Genomic DNA, 26,684 nt, shown 5'->3' with positions numbered 1-26,684 from the left:
AACCAAAGAAAATACAGAGAAAGATGATGGGGTAATTGAAGATAAGCAATTGCTTCCTTACAATCAGGGATAAGTCATTATAATCCTTTAGTCTGAAGAAGAGACAGCTGACTGGTATGAGGAAGCAACATTCTAGATGTCTTTGAAATCAGAGAGAGGGTAACTAGGCAATAAGCAATTTTTTCCCTGTAGAAGAACTCACTGACAGTTATAATCCAAGAACGGTGTTTTCATGTGAGTGTAGTTGAATTCTCACTTATGCAGTAATGTTAGGGAGGTCAAAATGAGTAGACAAGGAATTTGTACAGTGTCTTCAAAGGACAGGTCCATTGTGGGTGGGTATTAACATGATACTCAGATGGGATGGTAGGAAATCCTGAAGTTGTGAACGTAAGGATAAGTCCATGGGGTATGACTCCCTGGATGTCCTGATGCTTTGCTGTGGACTAAGTACATCCATTATTTCTCCTCATTGAGAGAACAGCTAGAATCAGTTCTGGAACAGGAAACTGAGAGATTCTAAGTGATGTCCAGTAGCGTTCTCCAGTGTAATCAGAATTGCATTGACTGCACAGGAGGTGAGACTTTTTAATTCAGAGGTATTTATGAAGATACGTAATCTGCTCCAGGGGCACATAGCTAACAGATTCCGTGTGCGTGGAGGTGCTGCCTTGATGTATGAGGAAAGGCCATTAACTTTCTGACATCTGTGTTTTAACAAATTTGTGTGTAAGGCCCACAACACTGAGTGAACCTGAAACTCTATAGACAGTCTATGTAGAGAGATGATACACTCTACGATGAGTGATGTCTTTTCTCAATGCTTTCTTCTTGTCTAGAAGCTTGCATAATTTCAAGTTTCAGCAAGACTGGAGAAAAGGTCCAGAATTCTTGAAAAATGTCTATGCTATTCTTGCAGCTATTAATTTTCTGCTGGCTGATCTGTGTCTTTTACTGCCTGAGCCACTGCGGTCCTGGAAACAGTCAGGGAAAACTGTTCTACTGAGACAATTGCCTAAAAGAGAGGAGAGCATTGTTCTCTGGTGCATCCACTTGATTACTTTTGATGATGACAAGAGAGTTGTTGGATCTAGTCCTACTTCCTGTTCACATATCATTGCTTTTCCATCAACATCAGGTTTCTTTTAGTCTCTAAACTAAGATTTATTTTTCTAATGATTATGTACAAGAAGAGTGGTATTTTAGAAATCTAATTATTCAACATTAAAGGAGAATGTGAAAATATTTTCTGTGTTTTTTATCCCCAAGAAGAGTATTAAAAAGAATTCAGGGAGTTTAAATTAGAAATGTTATTAATGGAATGTGCTAGAGGACTGTGACATTTTGTGCAGGAAGGGGAGCCTTGGAGTTCCTAGTTGGAGTTCAGCACACAAGGTTAGCAAACAGCAGTTCTGGTCAAAGTTCCTGCTACCTTTACTGTAGTGTCATTGTGTGTGCTTTTGGGTACCCACATGTTCCTTAAAACACATAAGCACTGAGAATTTGTTTCAGGCTCTGTACATAATGGTACCTTAAAACCTGCATATTTTATACACTTGTGTTGCTAATATTTGCAATTTTATACACTGAAAAAGATGCAGATAAGAATAGAGATGTAAAAATTTTGCCTGGAAGATCCAGCAATTGGAAATGGTTGTATCACTTAATTATAAATGAGCAGAAGTGTGCCTTGATCTTGGTGTATTAATGAAGCTTATCACCAGAAAAAAACCCTCTAACATCTTCCTTTTCTCATGTTGTTTTCTGTTATTGTGATTTTGGAGCTATATTCAGTGCTGTGATTTATTTAGGATTATGTCACAGTGAGTTGAGGTCAAGGTGAGTATTTCTGCTGGGTAGCAGAATTGGCTGGCTGCTGCAGTTCTGTCAGGTGTTGAGCCTTTTGGTTCTTTTCTGAGAACTTGATAAGGATTGCCCTTCCCTTTTGCCCACCAAGGTTCTTGAGGCTAGTCCTTTCAACTCCGTGCTTGCTTTGAAGTCATCAGTTGCAGAACATGCTCTAATTAATCTTTTCAAAATCTAGTCTCTTGCAAATATTATGAGTAGGGATTTACTCTTGTATTTGCTGACAAAACAGGTATTATTTAAAACAATGGCTTTGTGAGTTGCAGACTGTGTGCCTGTGTCAGAGCTGAATGAGATTCTTTTTTAAACACCAAATACTGAAATTGTTTTTTACTGATATTTGTACTGATAGCTGAATACTTGAAAAAAATGGACAGAACAGATGCTGGTTGTGAATTGAATGTTGCACAGCTGCAGGGCAGACATCTAAGTCATTATAAACAAAGCTTAAGTCAATTTTACAAGGTACGATTGAAATAACAAAGTCTTGGGGAAATAGGAAAGTTAGCCATGAGTCTGCGTTCCAGTGGGAGAAATTATGTAATGTTTGTGAAAAACCCTTTGCCTAGGCAGGAGGGGGCTTTTTGGCAGAGATGCATGCATGTATTGTTTGACATATTTGATCTGATGACTCTGTTTTTCACTTTAGATGTGTGAAGTCACTTCTGTGAAGAACTAGTCTCTGTAGAATTGTGTCAAACAAGGTATCTTTCTTTCATAGTATTTGTAGGTTTTTTACATTATTTTTCTTTTATTTTCATGCTTACCGTGTAAAATCCTTTCAGAAAGCAACAATAAACTGTAAGTAAATTACATGCAAATTTTCCAACAATTGTTTTGTTGCCCAATTGTATGGTCCCAAGCGAGTTGCACAACCAAAGTAATGAAAGATTGCAAGTATCAAGAATAAACTCCCCATTGCAGGAGCAGATTATCAGCTGTATCTAGTTCAGTGGTTGATCATCTGAAGGATAGTATCACTAAACTTTTAATTATTAAAATCAATTCCTGTCACTTTTTCAAGGATTAAACTGAAATGCTACTGGGGAGGGAATGTAAATTTTCAGAAGGAAGGATAGGTGAATATAATAGATATTAATAGTAGCATTTGGTTTAATGAATCTTTTTTACCACAATAGTATGTAGTTTATAAGCATTATCTTGGAGGCTTGAGGAAGGGATTATCTTAATATTTCACTAGGAAATGCATAAGGGAAACACTCAGTGGTACTGTATGTGACAAAATTCATGCCTTATAATAATAGCCTGTGGTTTCAGAACGTTAACAGTAGCATACCCAACAACAGATGAACGAAGTGACACGGGATGTAGGTTGCTTTATCCCAGTGAAACAAGGATCTACAGGGGCTTGCTGGAGAATTTGAACTGTAGATTAGTTCTCCCACTAAAGGACAGCCTGAGCGAAAATTAAAAAAAGAAAACAATTTATAATGCTGTGCTACTCTGGGAAAAAAGCAAACTGTATACATGGTGAAGCTGTAATGGTTTGCTGCTGCTGCATGTTTACTTCTCTTGCAAGCTGAAATAATTATTTACTTTGTATATAAAGTTGTGTCTGGCAGCAACATAGATTCTGCGGGATACTGAAAATGCAAATGTATCACCCTGTGTTTAAGTATGGGTTTAAATTGCTACAGACCAAGGTTAAACATTAGGAAACCTTCTAGTAGAGAGGGTAATGGAGCACTGGTCTGAATTGCTTGGGGAAGTCATCCATCCCTGGAACCTTTGGAACAAGGTCTGCAAATACTGTCAGGAGGGGTATGGTTTATGACCCCACCCCACCACTTTGTAAGTGTAGGATTTTTTGAAGTCAGTTCCTGTTTCTCTGTCACTTTTTTCTTTCTGGGAGAAGCTCAGAGCACAAGAGATAGACTCGGATGTTTGGTCTCAAAGCTGGAAAAAAAGTCTCCTAAAATTGAAATAGTGTTTTGAATCAGCATTTCCTTGTCACTAAGATTATGCTAGATTACTTCCAGTAAGAAAAGAAAATCAACTGTGCTGTTGAAGTTTACTTTCAGATTTTTGTGCTGAGCTTTTTGGATTTCAGAAAGTTCAGTGAAATACTGTTTGTTTAAAATTTAGATGTAACAGTTAACAGCAAAATAAAAATGTTGCTACACATTTTTTATTACTTAAAATTAATAAGATCTGTTCTTTTGATTTTTAAAAAATTCCAATTCTAATTAAGTGGGTATTTCAATTAAAGGGTTTTCTTTTTTAGGGAGGGAGGGAAAATTAGAAAGCAGATGCTGAAAAGATGTTTTGACTGGTATGTTTGAAGTCTGTATCATCCAGCACTTTATCTTAGATAATGCGTGAACTTGGTAAACATGTAATAAAAATGTTCTACTTGAAGGCTTCAAGTTTTGTCTTTCAAATACCTTGTATAAAGTAATTCCTCAATTATTCTTCTGAATAAATCATTGTAAACTTAGTTTATTTTACTCAGTTGTATAGGAAATATGGCAAACATACAATAGTTTTTATTCCGGTGTTATAGAACTGAATTTATTTCCTGGTTTTGTTGTGCTGATTAAAGAAGATGTTTTTCATCTGTTTCATCAGAAATTCGTAGTCCATCCTCAGCCTCTCTGGGTGACTGCAGAAGACATAGAATTGTGGCATCACAGCAGATTGGAAGTTGAGCAAGTTCAGGGTAAAAACTTTTTAACATGATTATTCCCAGCTGAAAGAGCAGATTAAATACAATGTTCTATTTTCATGTTCTACTTTGAAGATGAAAATATCAGGAAGATAAAGGAATAAGGCTCCAGAAATGTGCAAACATTAAATTATAGGCATTATTCTGGTATATAGAGGAAGATAGTTTCAGTGATGGTAAAGGAAGAGAAAAACTGTAACAAATAAACACAGAACATCTTTACAGTCCACTAAGAGGCTGAAAAGCGCTCCATTAAAATGATTCTTGCAGATTGTTTTTACATCAGAGTAGATAAAAATGGATGAGACTGAAAGCTTACATGTAAATCTTAAATGTTGTGTACATGCATTTTGGGGATCATTAGGTAATTTGAGACCTATAATGAAGCACTGAACTAGTAAGTGTGAAGGTATTGACACCTCTACACTTAGCTGCTTCTGTATGAAAGGTAGTATGTATCTGTATAACCTGAATTTATATGGCATTTTTCTCAGGTTGTTTAATGCAATGAAGGAAGTGTTTCTTTCAGGGGAGAGGGGAGAGATGGGAAGAAAAGTAGTTCTTAATAAATAGTGTTCTTGATAATGTCTTTATTTTAATTCCTTTAGACTATGTCTGAATGTATCCAGCTCTCATTTGCTGTTTGTAGAATTGGCATTTACACGGTAAGGCAACATTCTAACTAAGTATTTTATGTTAGTGTTAATGCCATTTGAGTGAAAAGAAGTTACTTAAGTTTTTTAGGATTGGATTTAAGTAATGCAGATAGCAAAAGGGATTTGTCGTACTAGTTTGCATGAAGAGACTACAGTAGATTTTTGTCCTGTCAAAGATTTACTAAAACCAGAAGAGAAAAAGTATCCTCCACTTTAGTTAAAAAAAAAAGTAAAGAAAAATTCAGCCAGCCTCTTGAGGTGTAAGAAAATTTAGAATTCATGTGCATCAGTTCCAGAGAATTCTTGCATAATGTAATTGCTGGAGGGTTTATGTATATTTTCCATTAAATATCTATCATGTTTGAGTAATGTCACATATTGAAACATGTTAGCTACGTGCACATATTTAAAGTTTTTTCTGGAGAGCCTTAACATTTTGGAAATGCTGTTAAGTTAAACTTACCAAACCTTATATAAGTTTACTTCAAGTACATGTCCCAAATATGCTAGCATTTTTTATTTCTGCTCCCAGTTGTTCTAATTAATGATTAGAACAGTTAGATGCATGGGGTTTTGTAGAAATTTACTCTAATGAATACATTACAATAACGTAATATAAACAATGTAAACTTGGTTGCTCAAATCATGCTTCATATTCTGGAAGTTTTGAAATGGGAATGCTGCTCCTTCTGTTAACACTTTTCAGGAGGAAGCCTGGAACATTCATATAGTCAAAGTACCACTTCATATAGTCAGAAGTATAGGTGAATTTTGAACAACAATGATGAGGGTTATGTGCCATCAGTAAGTCTTAATTGAGGACAGAATCTCAAAGCTTAACATTTTCTTTTATTCATAGAATTTGGTTCCAGGTACAGTTTAACATCTGCTCGAGGTTTTTTCCCATTACATTAGCCTGCTTTCTGTTTTCAACATCCAAAAGTCTTTTAAATGGTAGAAAAGTCAAAGGCATATTTCCTTATGGTATTTAAATTTCTTAGGAAGACTTTCTGTCTAAAAATTCCCGTGTGATGAGTATACTATCTTAAGGATCAGAAAGGGTTACAGTCTGAGGTTTCAATGGCTGCAAGGTACTCAAATGGTCTGCCAGTTCTTTAGAGGGCTAGAGTAAGCTGTTCAAAATAATTTGAGGGTATGTCCAAGTATAAATGTGTGTGTATTGGAGACCTGGGTATGAACAGGTAAAATGTACAGCGAAGTACATCCTCTGACCGTAATTGGTTCTGCTTTAGTTTAAAATGGGTCAGATGTTACCTATATACTCGAGTGCCCTGCTAAGTTGTGGTGGCTGCAGTTACAGTCATAGTTGTATAACTGGTATCTAACTCTGAGCTTTTGGGCAGCAAAATACTTAATTTTATCAAATGTTTTAAATTGCAAAATAAAAAGAGCTAGCTTCATTCATTAAAGTGCTGAAAGAAATTGATTTCATTGACTGCTGGTACTTAAGGAAGGATACTGAGGAGGATGATGACTAGGCTTCAGAGCATCTGGAGATGCAATGTTTTGGCCACAGTGTACAGGGCAGGACATAGGTCCCATATAAAGTGCATTTGAAGGTTAAAATAGTTCCTTTAGGAAAATGCTAGGTGCAGAGAGTACATTAAAAGGCCTGTCATTGGAAAGGTGAGTTTCAGATGATCTGGAGGGTAGATTTGGACATCTTTGGTATCATAGTAAACAAGGGGCTTACTGAAGTGAGAGCTTTGCAGAAAGAGAGTGTAATAGTTTCTGCCTCTGCACCATACCCTGTTTGTGCTTGTAACTGTGTCACTGGATTTGTTGCTCAGGTGTGTCAGCAGTCTGGCACCTATCAGGTGTTGTGTGCTCCATACTAATGTCAAGAAGAAACCACAAAATTCCAGTTCGTATTTCCCTTCTAATTAATTCCTTGGGTCTTGTCCTTTCTGCTGCATGCTGTTTTGCAGATTCAATTAATTTTCTGTTTGCTAGTTGATTGATTTTTATCCAAAATCTAAGCAGTTTCTCAGATGCCAGTCCTTAGCAACACCATGTGTTCAGCTTGTACTGAGTTACTTGGACACTTCCTGTTCTGCATGTCCCCGTGGTACAGTGCTGCAAGTAAGGCTCTTAGTCCTTTGGACTACAGACATCTCAACTGTCAGTCTGTTATCAGGCTGCTTATCAGTAACTCTCTAAAGCACCCATGACATCAACTGTACTACACCATTAAATAGGCTACCTGTTTTTATGGCACGTCTGGATTATGAGATGGAGGAAGAGTTTGTATGGTGATCTATGGCAAAACAGCCTGTGCTGCCTTCAGCTAGGAGAAAACCTACATCTTTGCAAGAGTACAGGAGGAGATGTAATGCCTATTTCAGGTGAATTATCTAGATGAGATTACTTTTAAGTGTAAAGCCTTGAAGGGAGGAGGAGCAAAACAGAGGTAGTTCATATAAAAACTAAAGGTATTTGTAGGGATCTGAAACTGATAGATGTTTCCGTCTAAAAGGAAAACATTATCGTAAAATCATATGAAAAATTTGGGATTAAGAATTCAACCAACTAATGAAAATAAAAATCAACATGTTTCACATAGCTAGTAGCTTCTCTCAGAAGTACCAATTTTTTAGGTGCATGTTTCTGCTTCTTCCACTATGATGTCTGCAGCAGATGTGTCAATTGAATGTGTGGGAACAGGCAGATAAATTTGTGAATCTGTGTGACTGTGGAGACCATAAGCATTTGGCAGCTTTTAACAAAGATTATAATTTATTTCCTTTCTGTTCCTGATTTAATTTTCTTAACCAGATAAAGATCCTATTAAAATAATGATGGAGAATTCTACCTACATGAACCTCAGAGGGAAAATAGTCCAATTTTTTTTTTCTTGTGAAACAGTTTTTATGATAGGACATTCGCCACCTTTATACATATTTATGGCTCTGTCTTGGAAACAGTGTGCATGACTGTGTGCCTACCCATATACTCTGTACTATACTCTGATACTCTGTACTAGCCCTTGAGACTTCTTTCATCTTTTTGCATATAATTTTAAGCTTTTTTCAACAGGGGTAATCAGGCATTCTTTCATGTCCCTAACCTTTAAATGTGACTGCAGGAAAATACAAAATGTAATTTTCACATCACTTGTTGTTTTGGATTTAAAAACAAGGACAGAAGCCTCTACAGGGGCAAGAACCATGCAAAAATACCTAAGGAGGCCTAGTGGAAGCATGGTCTTTTACTGGTGTATATAAGAAGGAAAAATACTGGAAAATGCATTTTCCTGTTTCAGAAAATCAGAAAGTAAGTTTTTCTTGGTTTTAAAATATGGCCTCAGTAGGTAAATAATTTTGTTTCAAAGCAACACTAGGATAACAAAAAGCTCCCTGTAGCTCTTTCTACTTTCAAATGCTGGGTGTGGCTGAAGTGATGCACTGTGGCAACATTGCATCAATGTTAGCATCTTCTTCCTGAAAATCATAAGTAACTGATATTTTAGTTTTTGTAACCTCTTGGCTTGAATTTGTGCAATGGGAAGTGGAAAGAAATGAGACATTTTTACAGCTTTGCTTGCTATAATTTGTATATGGTAAGTATAGTAAATGATGCAAATGTGCTTTTAGTTTTCTAGTTTACTCTGGACTTACATTTGCCTTTGTTTATAATTATAATTTCATGTCTTGAAATGGCTTGACTGGAATCAGCTGTTGTGCTAAGGAATGTGTCTGCTGTTAGAACAAAACAGAAATAACATTTACTCAAGAAATGATGGAGAGAAAGCTCTTAAAAGAAGAGAAACCAACTCAGCCAACTAATAAAGGCAGCCCTGAAATAGGAGGTAATCATGGGAACATGTCTGGGAGGTTCCTGGAGCTAGCCTGTGACTTAGAGTGTGGAAAACTTCCTATGAGACTCTTCCCCTCTCTCACATGATTTCCCATTGGAAAATACTAAGTTAAAGTAATAACAGTGTTCATATAGCATATCCTGTCTACTCCTCCCTTTCCTATGTCGTGTCCTTGACATGAGCAGCAAAACAAAAGCAAAAAAGTGCAGCAGGAAAAAGTCCTTTTATGTGCTACCCTTGGGGGAGTGTGGATAATTCCATTCACAGTCACTGCTGATATTATGTTGATAGACTGTTGGAAAGGAAAGTTCTAAATGTTTTTAACTTCCAGCCTTAAATAAAAGGTTCTTGCTATCACCCCAGTCTTGGCAGTGACTTGCATTGGGTGGGACTGTGCCTGCTTTGTTGTTGCAAACCTGTAGTCAAGCTGCTTGAACCATACTAGTTGTGGTTTGTGTTGCTACCTGCCTAAACAGGAGAAAGGGGCAGACTGTCCTGATGCATGTGTGCAGGTGAATGTTAGATACATTGTGAGTTTTGTACTATGGGCTGAGACTCTCCTTTCTACTTTTCCTGAAGTAAAGAAACAGTTGTAACATTTTTTTAAGTGAGGAAAGTAAAGACAGGTGAAGGGGGAGAACATCAGTGTGGGTCAGAATACAGTTCTCTTCCCTGTCTCTCCACAGAATTAGTTGGTTAAAGTGAACTGGTCTGACACTGCTGTGAGTCTCTCTCCATCTGGCCAGAGCTTATGGTACCTGCTCAAAGATCTCAGCAGCTTGGTGCAGTCAATGCTGCTGTGACAACACTGCTTCCCTGGGCTACTCAGTGATACACACTGGGTTTCCAGCTCTTTGAGAACCCCGACAGTCAGTAATTGATTTCACTTGGAAAGGTGTGATTTGCCAAATTAGCCCGTTATTTTTGTCTGAATCTCCATTGGACAAACTTACAAGTTGGAATAGAGCCTTGTCCTGGACTAGGGAGTTTATGAATACAGGTTTTGTTCCATCTGATTTGTCTCTGCTCTCCATGGCTCTTTCCTGCTTTAGAGAACAGCAGTGTTGTTCCACAGGCCATTAGCTTTAAGGAGGACAAGAGGAAAAGCCCAGATCATTGTTACATATGTCTCCAATCTTTTCTGTTCAGACAAGGTGCTGTTCAATTTTCATTTATCAAAGCTGTGGGGTTAGTTATCCTGTACATAAGTGCTCTTTTGCTTCTGCCCTTTGGAAGTCAGCATTCTTAATCCTCATTTTTGCTGCCTGTCCAGAAAACAGTTGTCTAATGTGTTGTGAAAATGTTGTTATTTTGCCTTCATGGTCTTCCATATGGAAAATAAACTACTCTTGTTAGGCTCCAGTGTTGCAAAGGGTGATGGTATGAGCATGGAATTCTTCTGATGGTCTTTGCTGAGCATCCTTTTATGGTGCATCCTTTTAATTTGCAAAGTAGCCTCTTTAATTATAAAAATATAAAACAATTATTTTAATTGAATGTAGTAGGTTTAAAATGTAATTTGTAAATACATTGCAAAGTAAAAATATTCAAAATTCTGACAATCTTCTATGAAAAAAATGACCAGTTTGAGATCTGAGGTGCCCTGAGATTGTGGACTTTGGAAGATAGCAGGGGAACATGTTGATTTTGTAGCAAATTGCAAATCTATTATTTCACTGTATCATTTGAATTATTGAGAGGGTGAAAAACTAGAAGTGGCTCTTCAGTGAAAGTGAGTTTTTTCTATCACGTTCCATAATCCAGTGGTTGGGACCATGCATAGCAATGAGATAATGCAAAAAAGCAAGTTGATTTGCAAGGATTCCTGACTGGACAATTCTAAGTTGTGATGAAAAGCAAGCTCTCTGTGATTACGGTCAAAGTTGCATGCCCTGCTGTCTGTGCTCACGCAATCACATCCTCTACCTTGTACAGTTGGATAAATAAGGTTCTAGTAGGTGATCTGCAAGTGGAAATAGGGAACAGTAATATATATCACTCATAATATTTTGCATGTAGCTGCAGGGTTTTTTTATTATTCTGGTTTGTTTAGTCATAGTCTTGCCAAAAACTGTTGGTTTTGAGTATGAGTTGTAAAGTATTTGTTATTAGACTGTATTTGCTTTCAATAACCATTGGACAACCACAGAGCACTAGAAATTATGCTTGCAGAATAATTGTGTCTTTCACAAGATGCCATATTACAGCAGAAGTGGGAAAAGTTTGTTTTGCAGGTCCTAAACTTTTGTTCTGTGAGCTCAAAAGTTGTCTGTCTTAGAGAAGATTGCTTTTTCCTGTGAACATGCATGCACTATGTCCTGAGGGCATCAATGATGTTACTATTATGATTGCTACTGTAAATAGTTCAACTCTGTTTTCTGAAGACGTCCTGTTTGTTTAAGAATAGGTATCTGTTAAGGGAAGAAGTCATATAAGTGGATAGCAGATTTAAAAAAAAGTAAGTGCATCAAATGTCACAAAAGAATCTGTTCATGAGTTAGCTTTTTTTTTTTTTTTTTTTTTTTTTTTTTTTGGTGGAAAGACACTTCTAATTCTTTCCATCACTACATATCTATCCACTGTGTTTTTAGTTTTTTTTCTCACCTGAAAATGTATGCCTAGGTGTTGAAGTGAGTTTTCAAAATGGTTTGCTGAGTATCTGTTGCTACAGCTTCTTTATAATTATAGTCTGCTGTCTTCAAAGTAGTTTAAGATTGTATTCATGTGTAATTAAATCCATAAATGTGATTGGAATGGCTGTTCTACAGCATCTTTTAAAGCCTTTTAAAGTAAATAGTGCTTTTAGATCTGCCTTCTATTACAGTGTTTGTATTTTGATCAGTTTGATTATATCGCACACAAATCATAAAACTAGTTATATTTTGTCATATGGAAACCTTTGAGTGCCATTTCATTTCTATGGCAAGGATTAATGTAGTACAAAACTATATTGTATTTTTATTGGGTTTGTATTGCTGGGTATTATGTTGTATAAGAGTAGAAAACAGCAGTGTTTAATAGATTGCATAAATTCATACTATGGTTCCACTGCTATGACTATATATACTTAAATTTCAAAAGGAAGCATTTAAGTAAGTGTTCCTAGGATCTCAAATGCCATTTTGGCAATAGACTTTTAGGAAATGTAAAAATGTGAGAGGTGGCCTTTTCTCAGGGAAGCAAAGGCTGCATACAGCTATGACATGGTGTGTTGTAACCAAGATTTTAAAATTCTGTTTCTGGTGTTGTCACAATTGCCTCTGCCAACCCAGGCAAAAATCTGGTACCTCTGTTTCCAGCAATGTTTGTCCCAAGGCTTCCCAAACTTATAACTTGATTTTTTAGCTTTATTTAATGCTAGCAGTGAATGTTCCAGACCTAGCTTATTTCACTCAATCCTCCTGGTGTCTTCAAGACCTCACAAACACAAATTATTTGTCATGCAATTATTTTATTATGGAATGTTCTGTGTTGGAAGGGACCTGCAAGGATCATTGAGTCAAATTTCTGGTGCTGCACAGGAAAACCCAAAAGATCCTAGCATGTGCATTGTCAGAATGCTTCTTGATTCATATACTGGACTTTTACACATTACAGAAAAATAAGATTGGTGGATCTCCAGATCCAATCCCACAGAGCTTCTTATCTGAAAGAGAGGGTTTTTTAAATGACAGTAAGGAAAGCAGCAACAGCCAATGGAATGAAATGTCCTGCTTTCTCCTCCACTTCCCCAAACCAGAGTGTCATTTAAGAGTGGGACACACAAGTCTGCTGTATGTTGCCTGGGCTTCCAACAGGATGCAGATTTTGCAGACAGAACAGAGACTAGCTGCTCAGTAGCATTTTCAAAACTTCATTTTAGCCTTGGGCACATGCTGGCACCATGTTGAACAGATCCATAACTTTCCAGTGGTTTCATTTTCAAAACAAGGCAACATATTTCCATGCCATAACTGGGACTTTTACAAGAGCACATAGTGTTGGGACAAGTCTTTGAACTGAAAAAGGACAAATTTAGGTTAGATATTAGGGAGAAATTATTTGCTGTGAAGATGGCACAGTGCTGTAAGGCATGGATACAAGTTGCCCTGAGAAGCTGTGGATGCTCCATCCCTGGAAGTATTCAAGGATAGGTTGGATGGGGCTTTGAGCAACCTGGTCTAGAGAAAGATGTCCTCAACATTAATAACTGTTGCATCAGGCAAAAAACCATGACCAAGATCTTTTTTGCTTATCTTTGCCTTAAATTCCATGAATAATGGATTTTTTTAACCACTCTTGACACTGTAATGTAGTCAGACAACATACACTTTACCCTAATGGAAGATAATTATTTGTACCCCAATTCTAAAAGTGCACACATTTCCAAAACATGTGAGATTTTGTTTCTTAACCAGGCCTGTGTTGTATTAGTGTTGTCTTGGAGATCTGCTTACTTCATTTTGTTGTCATCTTGGATTGAGTGGAAGACATTCTAGTGCAATTCTCTGGAATATACATGTGTAAGTAAAAACCCTTCTGTATAGGGTCATACCTGGGGGCCTGACAGAAGTTGATACTCTGCTCCATACTGACTCAAGTCTCTGCTGTGACAAGCAAGGTACAGGCAGACAGGGATTACCACAAACACCTCAGTGTATTTGGAAACCATGCAAGGTCTTACCAAGTGCACATCTTGTGTGTGTGTGGAAAAAGAGGTGGGATTTGTTGTGAAGTTAGATCTTTTTGGGCAGAAGATCTGGAACCATGAGAGGAAAGTGAAGCAAATGTGTTGACTAAGACTTGACAAAGATTTCTGGTTACTGTCATCAGAATTTGTGTTTCAAATGCTTTTGCCTTGCTCTTCGTAAGACTTGTGTGTTGTTTTTTCCTCTGCTTAGATTTATTGGCCATGGAAGAGAATGAGTCTACAAAGAGCAGATTGGGTCATATTGTGGGATGTTAGAAGGAAGTAACTCTCAGTTTCAGTGGTTCTAAAATGTTTTTCACTGTGCCATCTCACTTGACTTTGAACAAGAAGATAACTCTGAAAGGGATCAAGTGTGGAAATACACATACTAGATTAAAAAGCAATGGCCGCAGTAGGTGAGAACCCCAAATACTGGACCTCAGCCTTACAGGAAGGAATAATATAGGGACCAAAAAAGAGTTTCAAATCCAAATAACCCATAAATAGTAAGGTCAACTGTATATTTAGAAAGAAAAAGAAAAAAAAGAAGACAACCAATCAAAAAAACCCAACCCGAAACAACTAAAAAACGCAAAAAACAACTACTGTGGAGTAAAGTAAGCTGAACTGAGGCTCTAGGACTATTGGATAATCAGCAAGAAAACCGCAATATGAGAAACTGTTGTTTTAGGCATGTTTTGTGCTGAGCCTGTAATGTGACTTTAATCAATCTTTTATAAAATATCACTCTCCATCTAATAATAATTTAGTGGTTGATAAATCAGCTCTAGATGGAGAGTATGAATAAAGCTCTGAGTAAGTACAAAATCTGAATGTATTTGGAAATGCCTGTGGAACTCTTGTTAATGAAGGTTTTATTATTCTGTATGCTTGTATTCCCAAATCTCACAGATAGTGGCTCAGCTTTTAGACTTCTGAATGAGACACAATCTATTTTGTTTCTCAGAATGCTAAACTGAGGTGTAAAATGTAAAGAATTTACTGATACTCTGAAGCAAGTTCTAGGCAAGATCTTGTGGTTCTTGTGGAATCACAGTGCATGCCTTGCGTGATTGGTATCTGGGTGTTTGAATACTCTATAAGCCCTCTGCTCTTTTTATCATTGAAATTTGAACATAGTTACAAAAAATGTGTTGTGATTGCAAACTTGTTTGCAAATTCTAGCATGGGATTCAGAAAAGAGGGATTTTGTGGCTTCTTTTGTGGGAGTTAAGGATTTTCTCTTTTAAAATTCTGTAGTATGGGAAGCTCTTTCCTGAGGAAGGAAGATGTTAGTAATCTGCTCAAGTTCTTGAATAATGTTGCAAACAATGCCACTTAATTTCATGTTGTCACTTCTCTGTCCTCCTCTGACTTCTTTCAAGCTTTCTTTACACAGCTGCTTTATGAGATACGTGTACCAGGTAAGCTGGCATTTTTTTTCTCTCAGCATCTGATTCTAATGAAGTAACTATTTTTCCCCCATAGATGTTAACTGTGATATTGTGTGTGACCAGGGATCAAAATTTTCTGATTTTGATTCCCTGTTCCATCATTGGTAGAATATTTTTCTTGAGAAAAGCTGCTTGTGTGTCTTGGTTTAGTAGTGAAACAATGAAGAGAAATAAGTAGCACTCTACTATCTGATAAGTGACACTGACCCATTTGAGCAAAGATAAGCAATTCTGCTCCACCCAGATGGAATAGAATAATATGCTCTTTACAAAACCCATGTTATATTTCAGTATGTGTATTGCCTGCTTACTGTAACAACTGCTGCAGGGAAGGACTTCTTAAGCAAAAGGTATTCAGTGGTGGACTGAAAAGAAATTATAAAAGTGGTATATAAATTTTTTATTATTATATGCTCAGTATGTTGAACTATTGCAGGTCTCTGTTGCTGTTTAGGCACTGGACACTTCTGTATTCCTAAGCTCTTAAACTGACTTAAGTGACTTTCTGTTGGCTTTGTCTATGTTTTGTACTGAAAACTGACTCCTTATTTGAAGAATAGGCTTTGAGTCTTGGTGGGGCTTTCCAAGATTAATTTGGGATATCAAAAAAAACTTTCTGTAAAGGTATTTTTAACAGCTGTTTTGGGTTTGACAAGGTTGAAATACATTTTAGAAGGACTTAATAGAGAAAAGTGTTTTATAGACAGATGACTTAATGGATTTATGTGTGGCTGATGCAAGACTTCATGGTACAGATTGGTGAGGTACAAAAAGCCTCAAACAGGGAGTCTCCCTTAATGCACAAATGTTTCTGTTTTTCATGTTCACATGATAACGTCATAACAAATAGAGCTGAAAGGAGTGAGAGTCATCCAGTTCCTGGCTCAGAAGCACTATGAACTATGACCAAACCAGTTCTGACCAGACTGCTTCTCTAAAAAACCCACATTAGGTTCTATAATCTCTTCTGACAAGCTCTTCCTGAGCTTAACTAGCCCTACTTTCTACACGCTTTTTTTCTAAGATATAGCCTAAATTTCCTGTTACTCTTTCTTGCTTCAGTTTAAACTTTTTAGCACAAGGTTACATGGGGCTTTGAGCAACCTGGTCTAGTGGAAGCTGGCCCTGCCCATGGGAGGGAGGTTGGAATTAGATGATTTTAATGGTCTCTTGCAACCTAAACCATTCTATCATTCTTTGTTTTACAGACAGCAAAAAGGTGCACTCTTTGCTGGGTTAAAAACTGCCTGGATGGCCAGGCTCAGAGGGTGGTGGTGAGTGGAGTTATATCCAGCTGGTGGCTGGTCATGGGTGGGGTTCCCCACAGCTCAGTACTGGAGGCACTTCTGTTTAATATCTTTATCAATGATCTGGATGAGAGGATCAGGTGCAACCTCAGTAACTTTGCAGATGACACCAAGCTGGGTGGGAGTGTTGACCTGCCGGAGGGCAGGAAGGCTCTGCAGAGGGATCTGGACAGGCTGGATCATGGGCTGAGGCCAGTGGTGTGAGGTTCAACAAGGCCCAGTGCTGGGTCCTGCCCTTGGGTCACAACAGCCCCAGGCAGGGCCACAGGCTGGGACAGAGTAGCTGGAAAGGACCTGGGGGTGCTGGTGACAGCAGCTGAACATGAGCCAGGGTGTGCCCAGGGGGCCAAGAAGGCCAATGGCATCCTGGCCTGGATCAGCAATGGTGTGGCCAGCAGGAGCAGGGCAGGGATTGTCCCCCTGTGCTGGGCACTGGTCAGGCCACACCTCGAGTGCTGTGTCCAGTTCTGGACCCTCACTGCAAGAAAGACACTGAGGTGCTGGAGTGAGTCCAGAGAAGGGGAATGGGGCTGGGGAAGGGTCAGGAGCAGCAGTCCTGTGAGGAGCAGCTGAGGGAGCTGGGGGTGTTCATCCTGGAGAAATGGAGGCTCAGGGGAGACCTTATCACTCTCTACAACGGCCTGAAAGGAGGTTGTGGCTGGTGGCGGGGGGGGGGGGGGGGGGTGTCAGGGGTCAGCCTCTTCCCTGCTAAAAAGCAATGTGGTAAAAAGAAATTATCTCAATCTGTGCCAGGGGAAGTTTAGAGTGGATATTAGGAAAATGTGTTCCTAATATCCACTATTTGTTCTTAATATCCACTAATACCCACCATCAAAATTCCACCATGGAAAGGTTGGTCAAGCTTTGGAGCAGGCTTCCCGGGCAAGTGGCTGATTCACCAACCCTTGGGGTATTTAAAAGATGTGTAGATGTGGCACTAAAGAACATGTTTTAATGGTGAACTTGGCTATGCTGGGTTAACGCTTGGACTTAAAGATCATAAAAACCTTCTCTAACCTAAATGGTTCTAAGATTCTTTCCTATGTATAATAGTAAACTTTGAAAGAAAAATCCCATTTCAAAATGCATCCACCATTGGATGGTATTTAGTTTACAAGGAGTATGACTTGTTATGCCATTAGATTTCAGTCCTTAATTACTTGCATTTAATAGAATTGTAAAAAGGCTTATGTTGGTGTCAGCGAAACTGCAGGAGAAATGAAAACTCTCCAACATCTTTAGTGTTAGAGAATTAAAGCATTACTTTATTCTGGCCAGGATGTTGTTCTGGCCAGGATGTGCAACAGAAACAATTTCATCCTCACATTGCCTGGGTTGTGCAGAGAAAAGCATTCAATCACACGTAATTTTTACTGGATTTTTCACATACTTACACAGTCAAAAGCCAAAGAAATTAATTGGTTCAATGTTCATTGGTCCCAAATTACAGAGTTTTTAGTATTTGGTTTCCTATTGGTTATTGATCCCTTCACCTTTGATGTTAATTAGGTTCTCATTCTTTGTTTTCTTACCTATCTTCTCCCAGACCAGGAGTCTCCAGCCATGCCAAAGGTGATGTTTGGAGTTGATGTTTGTTAGTGGTCCTTATCTTTTGTGTATTCCTGTGTTACTCCTGGTCTGCTGAGATGTTAATATCATCAGGCCTTAAGTGGTGAAACAGTCCTTTGAAAGGAAACTTAGTCCTTTGCCCTGAGCAAAGGTGAACAAAACCCCTGACACAAGTTATATAAAGAAATTTAAACTTGGTATAATTTCAAACAGGATGTGGAAGGAACCTTACAGATCATCCAGTTCCAATGGCCTTTCCATGGGCAGAGACACCTTATACTATGCTAGGTTGCTCAAAGCCCCAGCCTGGCTGGGAACACTCGAGGGATGGGGCATTCACAGCTTTTCTGGGCAACCTGTGCCAGTGTCTAACCACCCCCACAGTAATCTCTTCCTAATATCTAACTGAATCTCTTCTCTTTTAGTTTAAAGCCACTGTCCCTCATCACACTCTCTCTTATTTATGTATTTATATTATTTATTTATATTATTCATTTATTTTTGGTTTAGTATTCATTTTGATTATTTATTATTACAGACCAAATAACTCCAGTGAATCTGTTTACTATGACTTTTTTACAGAGAGAACTCATTCTATTTGTGATTTAAAACTCAGGAAGTTGCTAAAACTTGGAAATGTGTCTTTCGGGCTGAGCCAATATATGTGATTTTTATGAAATGTAATGTTCTTGTTTTTCTTTCTTTTTTTACTGCTAAATATTTGAACAAATTTTTTTGTGAAACAAACAAATCGTTTGTTTCACGTTCTGGTTGCATGTCACTGAAGAACAATGATTGGCTGTCAGTGACAGGACTCTTTCCAACTTTATCTTCAGACAATTCTTGCTATTTTTTGTAACTTAATATTTTCGTAACATGTAATTAGATTACAAAATTATCAGTTTTCTAGGCTTTCTCTTAATGTCTACTTTGTTTATATGGTCCTACTTACCTGAATTAGAAGTTTAAAAATCAGTTAGAAGGGTAGTAATTTTTTGCAGAGGAGAGTTTCTTGATTTTCCTCACCAGTTTTGGATTGCCCCTTGAGCTGAAGGAGCAAATAGCAGCCCTTACCAAGTAATACCATTTTTTTTCAGTGCTGTTACTATCAAAATGGCAAACCTGAGCTGTGTCCAATCGAACTGGTTCAGTATGTTTACAAGATACTGTGCAGCTGATTTTAGACTCTCATATCTTTGAAATACTCATATACAGTTTCTGACCAGCAGGTCCTAACTATCTTATAAGGTGAAATTAATGTTTAATGTCTCCATTTTGTAGGAAACTTAATGTTAAAACCAAAGTGGAATGAAGTTCAAGATCAAGGAGAAGAAGCTATTTAGGGAGAAGTAAAAAAAAAAAAAAAAAAAAAAAAAAAAAAAAAAAAAAAAAAAAAAAAATTAATTACATGTTGGAAGTGTGGAATAAGTTTTCAAATGGAGCAAAACCAAACCCAGAAAAATGAAAACCACAGGAATGAAAATTAATTTTCAAACAATACATTTCTATTGGCATATTTTTGAGCAACATTTGTAAATAATTTGGTTTTGGGCTAGTTCCTATTCTGTAAAATTAAAACAGAAGTAGATTGTATTGTTAGATATTATTATAATATTGATTTTTTAAATAACATATTTATTTAAAATAAAGCCAAAGAATACAAGTAAGCCTGTTCTCAATGAAGTCACATGAGACAATTATCTAATAATTTGAGCAGAAGGCTATATACAATTTCTCTCTTAGAAGTATGTGGTGGTCAGACACCACCACAGAAGTGCCTTTGTAATTTTGAAAGAAAACATTATATTTGTAGAACTCAGCATCATATATGTGGGTTTTTTTCAAAAAGCCTGAAAGCAGAAAATGCTGTCATAATGGTGGTTAATAGTATGAAATATGTTTTACAGTGATTGTGGCATTGTGATCATTTAAAGAAACAGCTGAGGACTTCAGCTGTGATTCAGTGTTTCTGAGGATTGATTTGGCTTGGTGTGTTTTTTTGCAACTTGTTGGGTTTTTCTCCTCCCCTATATCCAGCAAATAAGGCTTCTCTTGGTCTTCTTTTACAGAAATACAGCATATAACTTGAACTTCAAATTGTGTTTTTTATGCTGAAATACAGGATTATTCTAGTATATGACATTGTATTTGATGCCAGCAATAGTAATAAAAGGAATTAAAAGCAGTTATGTATGTGTCCTGAGGTGTCCTGTGCTAGCTTATATCAGATGAGTATATGTGTCTGGAGTACCTTTTGTCCTTTAGAAAAAGCTGAAGATGAGGAGTGCCTGAATGTAAGCTGTAACCTGTCACTATAAGTAGGCAGGTGTCCAAAGTGCAAGCAAGCGTCATTACACCTCAGTGCAGTGGTATAATTAAGCCAGGAAAGGGTCCTTAGGCAGTGTCCTAAGGCACCTTTTTCAAGGGTTATGAATCTTGGGAACATGTAGAAAAACAGCTGTAGCTTGGCAAACAATAGCCTTCTCTGGCAGAACTTGGGTTTGTCTCAGTCAAGTATTTTGATCAAGCTACATAGACCTATACAAAATAACGTGACTATGTTTTTCTGTAGTTCAATATCCCCTTTGTATTTCTTTGTTTAAAGCTTAAAACCAACTTCATGAGGAGATGATAAGGATGACTTTATTTTTGTTGGGGAAATCCAGGTTGAAAGTTCTGAGTTGCCACAGAGCGTGAATTGGAGGATATAAGTACGGGGGCCCTCCCTGTTTTAGCAGAAGCCTTTTTAAAGCTTTACACAAAGGGATCTATGGAACATGAACTAAACTTCTTTTTCTAAATGGCTAAACAGGATGTAGATATAAATAATAATTCAATACAAACTTATTTTTGTGGAGCTTTCTCACACACAGCTTCTTGTATACTGAGAAATGCAGTTTCCTTTCAGAAACAGTTTTTTCACTAGTTTCCGGATGGTGCTTAAGAAGAATTCATACAATTTAAAAAGTATTTAAAGCCTCTTTTTCCAAGGTGTTTTAATCTCTTTTTGCTAACAGTATCTTTTTTTTCTTAATCAAAAATCATTCTGACTTTTCTCAACTCTGCAAAATTTTCATGGTTGAACAAGAAGGTGATCAGGTACTGGAGTGGAGACTTCTTGTACATACCCTGTTAACAGAACATATGTTTAGATTCTGTCTTCTTAGAGCACTCCTATTATTGAATACAAGGTAAATACAAGTTTAATGAAACTTTCCTCAAAAATTGCATACCGATTTATTGTAACAATAATCACTCTATCACTTTAAACGCCCTTATTTTTTGTTTAAATGTGCCTGCTCAGTAGCTTATCTGTGGTTTGTTCCATATAGTCAGATCACTGTTGCTGACGTGCACTTTCTACAAAGCAACGAGGAAATCCTTTGTGAAGCTACCACAGACAGAGATTTAACAGACAGGCAGTAGCAGAATGTGAACCAGTTCTAATTCTGGCAGTATGCTTGACTGTTTAATCTTCATCTTGGAGTTACTGTCCTGCCTTGAGGGCAGATATCATGGTTGATGTAACCTGAAGAAAATAGGAAAACCCTTGATTGGATATGATAGGAGAGTTGGGAAATACCTTTGTATGAAGGCAGGAAAGAAATGCTTAACAATCTTGTTGACATTTCATAACATCTTGTACAGACAGGCTGGTTTTGAATCGCTGGGGTGTCTTCAGATTTAAAACACAGCGGGAGTGAATTTAGGTACAGTTGGTGTTGGTTAGTCGTTTTTTTTGGCAGCATGGTTGGTATTAAGTTTTTTCTCGCTTTGAGTGGTGTTGCCACACAACAGGCCTTGTATATTTTTACTTCTTTGCATTCTCCTATGTTATCTTATTCTGTAAAGTTAACTAGCAAAAATGTTTCTTTTTCCTCCCATTTGTCTTTCCTACTTAAATTTGAGCTAATTGTCACAGCAATACTACTCCTGGCTAACCTTTATAGGTTTGCTAATTTCTTGTATTCCTTTCAAGATGGACCATCTTGTCTCAGCAGAAGTGGTTTCTGCTTCTAGTCGGGACTAGTTTCTAATGCCTAATTCTTTCTTATGAGTATCTGAATTGTTGAGGGGAGCCAGGATCACCTTCTCTGTCAGTGCTGGTAAGGGCTTTGTGCTTTGCCTTCTACATTTGCCTTACCTGGTGTTAGGGATTAATGTGCTTATTTTTCCATTTCTGTGGCTCAACTTCTGCTTTTCTCTGTCACCTGCTTTGATAAATAATGTTAGCCTTTTACTTCTTGAACTATGTCTAAATGTAAGGTCATTTGTGACACTCAATCTAATCTGCTTTGTCTGTGGATCAAAATCATTCTGTATTACCGCCCCTCCATTTTATATAGATAAGGGATTCTGGGGAGGATTCTGAGACCCAGGAGGTGTACACATACAATTTGTACTCATCCTTTCTTTGCCTCTTTCATGGTGGTTTCTTCTAATTGTTAAAAATGTAATGCTTACTGACTCAAGTGCTTGGTCTGCAAGATATTAGTAGGAATGTCTATAAAGTTCCTTTCAGTTCTCTTACTGTTCTTACCTTCCTTCTTTTTTAAAAAATTCTCTTTTTTTTAAATGGTCCTCCTCTGAAGGCAGTTTCTTGTCTTAAGTCCTTACTTGTTAGGCTGTGTCTTCTATAAGCTACTGACTGCTAAAAGTTCTCTGTGACTCTTTAGTTATTATCTGTTGGTTTGATTTTTTTCCTAAAACATTTTCTGTCTGAGAAATTATTCCTCATTTTTTATTGTTGGCAAGCTCAAAACATTGGTGATTTATCCTTTTTATTTTCTGGAGAAGTGCTAGTTTTTTGACTTTGGAATTTCTTTTTGGCAATCTTTAATCTGCTATGAGAAACTGAGAGATGACTTGAAGCTCACAATATGTCCAGGGGTTAGGAGAACAGAAAGTGAATCTTCAAGATTGAGATTGTCCATCTCTTTATGTGGGTAAATCTTTATATGAATAAATCTTTATTTGGATACCTGCGCTTGTGGAAGATGGAAATTAGTGACTCAACATGATCATATCTAGTCCTGTGTTCCCACTGAAAGTAGAAATAGCACAATGCTGAATCTTGAATTTACCAAAAGTGGGTTTTACCTTCTGTGTAATTTGTGCTGAATACCTCTCATGCCTCTCTGAAGCTGCTGTGAGTTCTTACTCCCAGCTTTTTGAATGCACACTGCTGACTGGTTTTCTTCAGTCTACAGTAAAAACCTCCCTAAATTAAGGGCTGTGGTTCTCAGAATCTAGTAATATGTATTCTCAGATAAATTTTAAATTAAATCTGACAATGATTCTAGCTCAAAATAAAAACTACCCCACCTACCTTCCCCAAATAATAATAAATAATAATAATAATAATAATAATAATAATAATGATAATAATAAAAAGAGGGAGATGAGGGGCAGGGAGGAAGAAAATTTATGTTTCAGCCATTTATCTGGTCATCTGTGGGATTTGGGGAAGATGCATATTCTTGTGCTGAGCAATTTGTTCATTTTATGAAAGCCTTTTCTAAGGCATTGGAAGGAATGTGGAGAATGGAGGACAGTGTTGGTATCAGGGTTCTTAGTTGTTTGCCTGGTCTCTGGTTCACATGACTGAATTAAATTTGATGGTGGATCTGAGATCAAGAATATGTTTTTTTTTCTGAGATCACACTGTTTGGCCTGTGTTGCTTCCTTCATTTCTCCTATGCTGGGAGGTGGTTTGCCTATGAGCTGGTAATTTTACCTGCTCTGCACTCTAAATGTTGAGCTCAGGTGTTGATAATGGCCTCCTACTGTCATTTCTTTGGGACATTTGATTGAGGCACCTGGTGGCTAAGGTAAGTTGGCATAACTGACATCTCAGGGTCTGTTTAATAGTAATATTTGAATAAAATTAACGGCATACATATTAATGATTTGAAAACTCTGGTGATCATTTCCATCTTTAAACTATGCATAATTGCACTTTTTTTGAAAATTAGTACCAGAAGCAGTGACAATTCTTGTAAGTGAATTACTCATGTAGACATGGTCTGTTTTTCTTCCTGAGTCCCAGTCATTATTTCAGCTTATGCCTGTGTGTTGCTAATTTGACTGTTTCATACCACATTCTGTAAAATTACTGTCTGCTTCAGTTGTCTTGCTGCATGACTGGTCATAAGAAACATGTCCTACAGAGCTATTCCGTAAAGATTGTGTGCTTCTATACCATGTGGGTATTGCCTCAGGGCTTAGCACACTGTGGTTGCAAAGCAATGTTTGCTTATTAAAACTCAAAGGAGTTTATCACTCATAGTGTGTATGGTTTTATGTAAAATTACGGACGAAAATCCTGCTATGCTTTAGGGAGTGGTTATAAACCACTCAGTTCCTGTCTGAGAAATCATTGTGATTGCCCTCTCTTCCAGGACTGTGGGTTTAGATACTGCAAGACTGTGTGGTCCTTCTCTGCCCTTATTTTTCAAGTGGACATTCAGCTATTAAACATGATGTTAGTTTATTTTTCCTAATGTCTCCAAGCCTTTTGCAGAAAATAATGGAGAATTTAAAAGAAGCAAATATTACCAGTTCTCCTTAAATTTTACTGGCATTTCTCAAAAAAATCTTGCAGTGTCTTCTCCATGCCCCAGCACTGTCTAGCAAGAGCCTACATTACCAATGGTTATTTATCTTAACTTCAGCTGCTAGTAGTAGCTTGTTTCTTCCAGGTCAGGAGAATGAGAAACAGCTGCAGTTCCTGGATGTAGGTGTCAAAGTTCACACTTTGCCCTGAAGTGGCTGAGCTGTTGCCAGCTAAAGGTAGATGATTGTTCCCTGCATAGTGTAAGTGCTTCAGCAGCTACTGTGAATTTTGTGGTTCAAATCTTAATTGTTATTATTGAATCTGTTGACTGGCAGACTCTGGGCATAAAAATTAATATTAAAATACTATTTTGTCTTTTGTCAGATGTCAAATGAGTTGGTGCACAGAAATTGAATAGACTGTATCACAAGTCTGTGATATTAATACATTATTTGAAAGCTGTAATTCAGACAGGAAGTGAACTCTTTGGAAATGACATTGAATTGAATGCTATAGAGATACAGTCTGACAGAGCCTTGGTGTGTAAACCAATTTAATTGTAAATCAGTGTAGTTGTCTAAACTGCACATGAAGAGATTTCCTAGATACCAGTTCAAAGGAGGTAGTTAATGAAACCCAGAAACTGGGTATAGAGCAATTAAAAAGAACAGATTAGCTGGGTTGCAAAGGGGATGTCTGTACCCACTTAACAATTAAGTGCTTAATATTTTAGTGAAATTCATTGAAATAAATTACCAGTGTAGCATGAATGCATATTGAACGAAATAGCTACATGTGAAGACTAGAACAGAGGGATTGTATCTAACTCAGCAAAATAGTTAGTCTGTGATAGGGTGACGTGTAAACTGAGAAGTGACAAAGCTATGACAATTAGTGAAGTAGACTGCCATGATTGGATAAAGCTTCCTGGTCCTTTCTTTTCTTTGGAAAAGAAGTAAACATGGATGCTAGAAACAGGATAGTGATGCAGTTTGATAAATAATTGTTGTTCCTTTACCCTAAAGCATGACAGAGGTCTTTCCCCATGTCTCTGCTAAAAATGTATGGAAATAAAGTACCTCCAGCTCTGTTAAAAAACAAAAAACCTGACAGTTTTTAAATCTTTCCCATTCTGACTTCAGAGGCCACTGCGGAATTTGGGACTCCTTTCTTTGAATAATTACATTAAAGAGGAAAATTAATTTTTGTATACGGTTGTTCATTTTTTTTGTAGTACATAGAGGAGCTTGATGCTGTAAGATCATGTTGGAGTTTAATAGCATTTGAAGGGCTAAATGTTTATGTGAATATTTAATTATATTTGCCCTGAATAGCAAACACTTTTAGAGAAGACATTAAACCTCAGGTTTTCATGAGGTAGTCTACAAACAATTCTTCAGAGTCTTACATATGTATACTTCAATTCTCTATTGCACATTTTATCTTAGCAGTCACTGGCAGACATAGAATCACAGAATCGACTAGGCTGGAAAAGACCTTTGAGATCATGGAGAGTGCCTTGTCAACTAGACCATGGCACTAAGTGCCACATCCAATCTTTCCTTAAACACTTCCAGGGATGGTCACTCTGCCACCTCCTTAGGCAGGCTGTTTCAATGCTTGACAACCCTTTTGTGAAGTAATTCCTCCTGATGTCCAACCTGAACTTTCCCTGGTGCAGCTTGAGACTATGTCCTCTTTTCCTGGAAATTTGTATGGAAATCTGCAGTTTACTCTTCTTACTAAAACACAATCTGTAAATGTCTGTTCCTAAAACCTATCAGCTTTTGTGAAGTTGTAGTCTATTTATACTTAGCCCTCTTAGCATTTTCTACTCGCTGCTGAAGGTTCTGTCATAGGATTAAAAAAAAAAAATCATCTTGCCTCCCCTTTGGCAGATGTACCTATGAGTAAACTGAGACCAAATCTAACACGTAATCAGCCATAGCCTTCTGGTTATGATCCACTGCTGAAGATACAGAAGGACTTTTACAGCAGTGTCTTTGGAACTGGCAGACGTGTGTGGGATGTTCTGGTTCTGATGAAAAAAACCACTTCCCTTCAGTGTGCTGGCATATGATTT

General features: G+C 37.4%; 1 protein-coding gene across 2 annotated transcripts in view; it reads left to right on the top strand.

Moving 5' to 3' along the window:
- ARL15 (ADP ribosylation factor like GTPase 15) overlaps positions 1-26,684 on the top strand; it is a 226,424-nt gene that overhangs the window by 6,486 nt on the left and 193,254 nt on the right. Inside the window, exons 2-4 of one of the 2 annotated variants that reach the window (XM_066181144.1) lie at positions 2,516-2,570; positions 4,456-4,546; positions 5,161-5,217. The exons of the other annotated variant lie outside the window; for it this stretch is intronic. Of the exons in view, the coding sequence (XP_066037241.1) occupies positions 5,164-5,217 (54 nt within the window). The 5' untranslated portion in view covers positions 2,516-2,570; positions 4,456-4,546; positions 5,161-5,163. The remainder of the gene's footprint in view (positions 1-2,515; positions 2,571-4,455; positions 4,547-5,160; positions 5,218-26,684) is intronic. 2 annotated transcript variants of the gene reach the window in all.

Source organism: Chamaea fasciata, unplaced genomic scaffold (assembly GCF_029207755.1).
Source record: "Chamaea fasciata isolate MVZ Bird 193981 ecotype frontalis unplaced genomic scaffold, bChaFas1.0.hap1 SCAF_4, whole genome shotgun sequence".
NCBI lineage: Eukaryota > Metazoa > Chordata > Aves > Passeriformes > Sylviidae > Chamaea > Chamaea fasciata.
Note: the sequence above shows the minus strand (reverse complement) of the source record. Positions and strands in the feature narration are given on the sequence as shown.